Source organism: Ruditapes philippinarum, unplaced genomic scaffold (assembly GCF_026571515.1).
Source record: "Ruditapes philippinarum isolate M1 unplaced genomic scaffold, ASM2657151v2 ctg6709_1_1_1_1, whole genome shotgun sequence".
Classification (NCBI taxonomy): domain Eukaryota; kingdom Metazoa; phylum Mollusca; class Bivalvia; order Venerida; family Veneridae; genus Ruditapes; species Ruditapes philippinarum.
Window position 1 is genome coordinate 1 of NW_026858878.1, and position 8641 is coordinate 8641.

General features: G+C 32.3%; 1 protein-coding gene across 1 annotated transcript; it reads left to right on the forward strand.

Moving 5' to 3' along the window:
- The first annotated feature begins 278 nt into the window (after positions 1–278).
- LOC132754553 (uncharacterized) lies at positions 279–5873 on the forward strand. The gene is made up of 5 exons (XM_060745193.1): positions 279–449; positions 1978–2011; positions 2258–2356; positions 2658–3575; positions 3814–5873. Exons 1-5 carry the CDS (start codon positions 309–311, stop codon positions 3993–3995), a joined length of 1374 nt encoding a protein of 457 aa, XP_060601176.1. The 5' UTR covers positions 279–308; the 3' UTR covers positions 3996–5873.
- The last annotated feature ends 2768 nt before the right edge of the window (positions 5874–8641 follow it).

Sequence of the window (8641 nt, forward strand, 5' to 3'; positions counted from 1 at the left end):
TGTGCTCTTCAGTCTGACGTCATCATTTTCTGCGTGTAAGCGTAAATATACGGAGATTCTCCGGAAAGACTCGTAATATTGACGAAGCTATATTTGGGTTAAATTTTGTAAACAATGTTGTGGAATGTATGAATGATAATATATTAATTCGTGGCGTTGCAGAGCTGCTAATCTCGATGATTGTATACACAATCACTAGTTACACATGTCTGAATCGCATATTTTACTCTTTTAACGATGAAAAAAATGGTTTTGCTGAGAGCTAACGTGGCTTTAAGTACTTGTTACAAGAGGAACACCAACACAAGATGATCCCGATTACTCTTAATATCGATGATATAAGATCGCTGAAGGAGTTGAATGTTAATGACCCAATTCATATAAAAGGATCGAATGAAGGGGAATGGGGAAATGATATAAACGAAATGCGCTGGCAAAAACTGAAAAAGGTATGACCCAATCATGGAAACTTGTTCATTCGGAATTTCAAGTTACTATTAAAATTATATATTGCAAACCATTAGAGAGTAAATTAAAAATTATCGTCACTTTATAAGCAATTTAGAAACATAACTATCTTACTTCTACAGTAGAGATGGCACACTACACGTATATATTAGCTAAAGAGACTTCAGCGAACAGGTTTTATAGTACTGCCAGACCTGTTCACTGTCGCAACGTCAAAATAAAAGCGACATATAAAGTTATGGAAGTCAGAACTAACTATATATAAAATGAAAATTCAGCTTAAAATGATTTAATTACATAAAGTATTTATAGAATATTGTGATTTAATTACATAAAGTATTTATAGAATATTGATCTTTAAAGGGATCCCATTTCTCTCAAACATCCTGACTGTATAAATAAACAAAGTTGATTTTAAAAAGTCGATGTGTTTGTGTACAATACAAACAATTTTGTTTTTTTTATCGCAAGGTTCGGAACTTTTTCTTTGCTCTTACTAACCCATTATACTCAGTACACTTCAATGAGCATTTGAAAACAGTTACTGTATTGATATATAGCAGTACAGTTTTTTCATTGATTCATATAGGAAAAAAAAACTCGACCGCTATATAGCGGTTGAGTTTTTATTCGCACCTTGTATATATCAATGTAGTTTTTTTTCTCACAGAGGCTCTAATGGGTCAGTGGTAACGAACATTTCCAGTAGCAAAAAAAAATGGAATCAATAAAACAAAAAAAAATAAATACAATGTAAAATATAAACAAAGATAATAAATGAAATGAAATTTACTCTCATTTAATCAAAAGGAACATCCGTTGAATGAATTATTTCCACTGAAAAAAAACAAAACCCTTTAATCTTGAATCAATTTTGGTAACAGTTTAAATCCGCCTCTAACATTGGATGTCTTTTGTATATCTTTTTTTTGCGGCAGCGAAAACAACTTGAAAAACTGCCTTATCATAAATAACTGTAATGTAGCTGACGATTTATTTATTTATTTATTTCTATTACAAAAAAAGAAAACATTATGCCATTGCGATAAAACAGTTATAGTATATGAAACTCGTTAGTTACGAGGATATAACACTGGCTGGGCGACATCTCGGGATGTTTCTGCAAAAAATTGTCTCGGCCTAACGGCCTCGCCATTTTTTAGCAGAAACATCCCTTGATGTCGCCCCAGCCAGTGTTATATCCTCGTAACTAACTCGTTTCATGTACTATAACTATTACATAGACAATGTGTATTTGTTTTGTTGATTTCTGGGATGTCAACAGGAGTATATGTGCACAAATCAGTTTGTTATTTCTGAGATGTTGATTTAATCTTTTTATAGCCGCACAAAACTATTTAACATTTTAACACAGTTTTCCTCACAAAGTGCCTCCAGGTTATGGTCAATGGAAGTATGCAATTGTAGATGTCAACAATAAAAGTAATTAACAACCTTGGTGAAAAACAAAATTTCTTCAATACCAAAATATAAATTCTTTATTTTCAGACACTTGAAGAAAAAGTATCACATGTAGCTAAAGGTATGTTGGATTCGAATATATGTTGAGAGATATTTCAGTAGATGTAAATAATATTTCAGTAGTACACGTTTAAGTATAGAAATTATGCCTACTCGTTACTCTATGGATTATTGTTTTTATTTGTCACCATCATTTAAAGTGCCTCATCAAATCCGATATTTTAGAAGAGATGCAAACTAATCAGGAATCACTAATTGTATCATGACTTACAATAACGCTGCATCAACTCATGTATATTTTCTTTAGAACGAGGTGACAATCGGCTTCGAACAGAGGGACAACAACTGCTGGTTACAGTACCATCTTCAGCTACAAATATGTCAAACATTCCGTTCTTTTCTACAGGTATTGTTGTTCTCCTTTTTGCACTGCACACTTTTGTATTTTATTCTCAATGACCTGCGACTTTTAGATCATTTTGCATTGTGTGTGAGAAGTTTGAGATGTAATTTGTAAGCTATCTTTCACATTCGCGATTTCTTTAAATTCTTGTATTGATTCCTAGTGAGTGTGTTAAGGTATGCCCTAGTATTCCGGAAGGTATTTTTTAAAACCAATTAACATTACAGCTTACTTAATAATAACATGTCCCTTTACAAGACGTATGCTTTTGTTTATTTCCAGAAGTTTTTTTATTTATTTATAGAGCAAAGATCGATTTCAGATGAAGTAGGTTCAGGAGAAATTTTACATTATCCTACAGAGGAATCTGCTTATCTATCTGTCGATGGTGTCACAACGTCTGTAAGCATTCCTGACAACAGACACAGCGACATGCCATTACCACATGAGAGTCAAGAAGCGATTAATCAACAAGACGACGTCGCACAGCAATTACAATCATTGAATTTAGATACCGTAGATGGACCACCACATATGAACAGATTCGAGATGATAGAAGATGTTGATTTAAGTATTGATACTTCACCAGCTGAAACCGAGAATCATAGGCCGGAAACTATTGGTGGAGATGAAAGTCTAAACATTTCTGTGAATACCGAAGTGAAAAAAGACAGTGCGTCATTCCTTTATGTTACACCTACTCAAGACGAGACGGATTTGAAAATACCTTTCGCTAATGAGGATACCCCTAGATTACCCGATCAACGTCGTTTGAACCTGATTTCAACAAAGAATTCTCCTGACTCCGGTTATACAACACCATTTGAATCCATCTCAAGGCCGATATGCCCCAACATTGAAAATCGGCCAGATTTAAGTATTAGTACTTCACCAGTTGAAACCGAGTATCATAGGCCGGAAACTATTGGTGGAGATGAAAGTCTAAACATTTCTGAAGTGAAAAAAGACAGTGGGTCATTCCTTGATGTTACACCTGCTCAAGACGAGACAGATTTGAAAATACCTTTCGCTAATGAAGATACCCCTAGATTACCCGATCAACGTCGTTTGAACCAGATTTCAACAAAGAATTCTCCTGACTCCGGTCATACAACACCATCTGAATCCATATCAAGGACTATATGCCTCAACATAGAAAATCGGCCAGAAATCCAAACCGATGATAAAAAGATAAAACCCCAAGATAACAGCTCAACTACCGGTAAGATTATGAAAGAATCTTACAACTTTTAGGCATTTTTTTACTTTTACTTTACGTTACATTTATTTTTTATATTTAATACATTATGGAAAAGTCAGATTGTTATACAGACTTTCTTATAAAAAAAAGCCCTATATTAATAATTGTACATAATAAAACTGTTAATGTTGACTCAAATAATACTCGGATATACATGTGACAGTAAATGTCGATATGAACGAACACATTAAAATTTCAGGTTCCGTTAAAGTTAAACCTCCTTTGGCGCAGGCTTCCTCATCATCAGCTGTTATTCGACCATCTGAAGCTTCATTACCAATGCTTGACCAGAAGAAACCAAGAAGTGCAGGGAGTATATTTGGAGCCTGTCTGTCTGTAGCAGTGGACTCATTTTTTAACAGCGACCTAGCATTTAAATGATAAATTTACATGATAGTTATAAAGCGAATTAGAAGAGTCATTTGTTACTAAAATTGCTATTTTTTAAAACTATCAAAACTTGTAAAGTCTTGATAATCATGACAAGGCACAGATGTTAGACGAGGGTCATTATCCCAAAACCTAAACTTTTAGGAATTATTCCCTATTTGAAACTATTGAAACTTTTTGAAAATATTTATTAAAATTGATCGTTCTCCTCTACCGTCGAGCTTTAACAGCGTATGTGGTGTTCTTTTTATTTGGGGACCATACACCACTGTCCATGGAATGGCGCTGTGTCGCATTAACACATTGCAGATGTTGATAAATTAATAATTTTAAATGAACCAGTGCTTAAAGTTACTTTCTAATACCGTCCAAAAAAGGCTTGGTGAAACCGAGCCTGCAACATTTTCATTTTCGCCGTTTTGAACGTTCTCTAGTGATTACTTTTTATATATTTTGCCTGTGTAGCTGAAGAAATGTGGGACCTTAGTGGTGACGTTCCGGAAACGTTGCTTTTAAGTTGAAAATTACCTTTCAATATATTTATATCAGTATATGTTGATTATACGCATTACATAGACAATTTGAGTGATTTTCATTACCGACAAAACATACTTTTCAGTCCTTTCACATTTTATTGAGATGTGTTGATGCTTTTATACAAAGCCTATACATAATATATTTCTGTACAGCATTTCTTTTTACTTTTATATTTCTATTGTTTGTTTGTAGACATATTATACTGTTTTATTACCTTGTTTTGCTATTTGTCATGTTTGTGCCATATTTATAATTGGAAAAGATTGTTAAAATTGACTGTTAAAACTGATGACATGTGACTTGTGCTGATAAAAAAATCTTTGATAGATACATGTAACATAAGGGTATTTGCCATACTTCATTAGATAAAGACAGCATTTGACCACCCTCACCTATGTAAATTACCAGTATTTTGACTTGTTTTATCAAAATTGCTAAATGATGTAACACCTTATCCAAACCAGGGCAATTGTAACTTGTCCATGTATTTTCTTCTTTGATTATATTATAATATAAAATCATCAGAAAATATAAATTATAGAATATCTGTTTATTATTGAAACAAATAAATATTCTTAACATAACTACACTAAAATCGCCATTTGTTTTCATCATAGTAGAGACTCAACGATATTTTGTTAACATACTGTACATATAATTAGGTTTATAATATAATTGTTGAATGAAATAAATGTAGCACATTTTATTATAAGTTTATGTTCTCTTTCCAGTATTATACATGCCACACTTAAATCTTAGAGTAACACATTTGATGAACGTGTGTTCTATCCAAGACCATTGAAAAATGTTTTTTAAAATACAAATTTACAAGTCCCTGAACTGGTTAATTGTATATCGTTCTGTACTATTTTTTGTTTAAAAAATCGAAAATCATTTGCATAATATTTGCATATCGCAAATATTGGCCGAACCCAAAGTACGATATTGAGAACACAGACTGACCAGTTTAATGAATTTTGTGACTTTTAATGACGATATGTTGTCATAGTTTACCCAGCTGTTTTGTGTTAAATATGTTTGCAAATTAATGAAATTTTCATGGTAAACGGGTTAAAATGGATTAACCTCGCATTTCATTAGCTCAAAGTCTTTCTACAATTCTTATAAGATGCGAAGGCGGTTTATATTACTTGTTCAGTATTAATATTATATGTTGTAGTAATGGTTTATGGGTTTCATTTGGTTGTGTTAAACGGGTAGAGAATCCAATAAGCATTTTGTTATTTTTCCTTTATTATACAATTATTGACTAGTGAGCCATTGAATATGATGTGATATTCACCGGCAGATGACATATTGACCGAGGCGATAGCCGATAATCAATAATTGTTTTATTATATGAATAGGCTAAGAAATAAAAAGAAATCACAAAAGTACAACCTTATATACGTGTACAAATTTTGCCTCGTTGAAGCGCGGGAAAAAAGACGCACGTGTTAGGCGTGCAACGACTTCGCGAACGCTGCGCATTCAAAAGTAATTCAAGTTTATACTCATCATTGCGGTGTAGCCTTTAAGTAAAATGGTAATGTATTGATATTTTAATCGAGAAATATGCCATAAAGAACAAAAAGCAACAATTATTTTTAAGTAACACGCGTATTTAACAGTCTACAGTGTATGATCATTGAATATGAGTCTCAATCTATTTTTAGACTGGGAAAATCCAATTCAGCCAGTGAATATGATACTACACCCAGTAAATATGATTTTATAAAAAGTTCTGTTGACTAATGTTTGGACCAATGAGATTGCAGCTATATTTAGATCATATAATAAATCTTGTTATTAACTTTTAGCATGAATTGATAAAAAATTATAGCAAATCACCAAATATTTAACATTTATTAGGTTATATAAATTTAAAATAGAACAAGCGACAGGCAATGTCATGTGTTTTGTTTTGAATACGAATGTGGCAGAGACTTTGATATAAATTTTAAACTACTCAGTCTTGATTGTTAATTTTTGTATTAAAAACAATGTAGACGAAATAAATATTTATTTAAACCAATTTTATTTAAACTTTATTTTCCAGTCTGCCATACAAATATGATTGTCTTGAATTATGGCAGGTCCAAATATTTTATATATTTTGTTTTGTTTTTGAAGCTGTTTATTATATTAAGTTGATAAGTTATAACTGTTTCATGCCATGATTTAGCAAAGTTTAACATAATTTATGGATGTGAGGTATGTGGTGTATATAATAACAAGATTCCGTATAAGAATCTTTATCTTCGAACTGCAGTTATATTTGAGGAGTTAAAAACAAACACCAGGTTATGCTATTTATGTTGAGTTTGACCGGTTGACCGGTTTCCTTTGTCGGTTATTATTAAAGAACGATCCGTTAAATTTGACTTAAAATGAAATAAAAAAAAAACAATGATTTAAGTACATGTAATAATATTATTTATCATATGTTTAAAGGTCAATATGACAAATTGCCTGTGCATGTTCGGCTAAAAGAATGAATTCTTAATTTGATCATTTAGGATTTACTGATATAAAATATGAATTATTTTAATAAATTTATATATAAATAGGAAAAGAGACCAGTTTATCAAACGCTGTCAAAATTGGAAAGCTATTGTAAATATAAGACCGATTTCCAATAGACACTATAATATAGGGATGACTCTACATATGTACAACTTAGCTATCATGTTCTTGAGGTAAAACAGGTAGATATTATATTCTGGAAGCTTTGAAACATATTAAATATATATTTCATTGAATATCATTTGGTTTAAAGTTATCCAATGTACAGAGCTATGAGATCAAAATATTATGATCAAAGGTCATGACCAGCAGTACAAAATATTTGTCTTCAAAGAATAGAAAAAAACATATTAAATCTTATAAAATTCTTTATTTTAGTAGCGTCTTTTGGATGTGATCAGCCCGTTTTGCTGTTCATCGTGTATGGTAAACGTATTCAAAATGTGCTTTATTACTGTCCCCTAAACTTACTGGCACTTGCTTGTTGAATTCCTTAACGAAAGGGTATATTAGAGTCAGCTTGTCTGTCGGTCCGTCGGACGGTCCACGTCGTGGTTTCCGGACAATAACAAGAGTTTGGAATGAGGTATTGTAATCAAACTTGTTGTAAAGCTACCTTATGAAGGGACCCCAATTGGTATTGCATTTGGACCCCCTTGTGTCTAGACCAAGGTAACTTTTATTACAAATAGAAAAATGGTTTCCGGACAATAACTAGAGTTAGGAATATGATATTGTAATCAAACTTGGTTTATAGCAAGCTTATATGAAGATCCCAGTTGATATTGCATTTGGATCCAATGGGGTCAAAGTCACAGTTGCTAAAAAATAAAAATGGCTTTCGGACAATAACTTCATTTTTCTATCAAATTTTGTGTATAGCAAGCTCATATGAAGACACCTGTTTGTATTGAATTTCGACCCACTGGGGTCAAGGTCAAGGTCTTTATTACTAAAAATAGAAAAAATGGTTTCCGGACAATAACTTGAGTTAGGAATGAGATATTTCAATCAAACTTGGTGTATAGCAAGCTTATATGAAGACCCGACTGGTACTTCATTTGGACCCCCTGGGATGAAGGTCAAGGTCACGGTTACTAAAAATAGAAAAATGGTTTCCGGACAATAATTAGAGTAAGGAATGAGATTTTGTAATCAAACTTGGTGTAAAGCAAGCTTATATGAAGAATCAGGTTGAGAATGCAATTAATTGACAGTCGATACATCATTAACTATAGGTTGAGTTCAAAATGTTCTTCAGACCATTTATTTTTTCAAAAAGTCAAAGTTGGTGGTTGGAATATTAATCACCTTTAGTAATAGGTTTATTTTTATTTGTTTTGTTTTTGAAGAGGATTAGATTACAATTCAACAGTGTAAATACCACAGAAAACTGTACATTTTAGGACTGTTTTAACGTCTTTTTCGTTTTTTACCCTTGCATACAAGCCTAATATTCACTTGCATAGTTGTGAACAGAATGACCTGCTTTAAGTGTCGTGTCTGATTAATTTTTCTTCTTCAAACAACTTCTAGCGGTAACCCAATTCCCAAGTACGATATAATCTCCTACT

Excerpts from the sequence above, each read along its gene's own strand:
- LOC132754553 (XM_060745193.1), top strand. The coding sequence starts at position 309 with ATGATCCCGATTACTCTTAATATCGATGATATAAGATCGCTGAAGGAG. Across the intron at positions 2,012-2,257 it reads AGTATCACATGTAGCTAAAG|AACGAGGTGACAATCGGCTT; the intron begins GTATGTTGGATT and ends TATTTTCTTTAG. Across the intron at positions 3,576-3,813 it reads AGATAACAGCTCAACTACCG|GTTCCGTTAAAGTTAAACCT; the intron begins GTAAGATTATGA and ends TTAAAATTTCAG.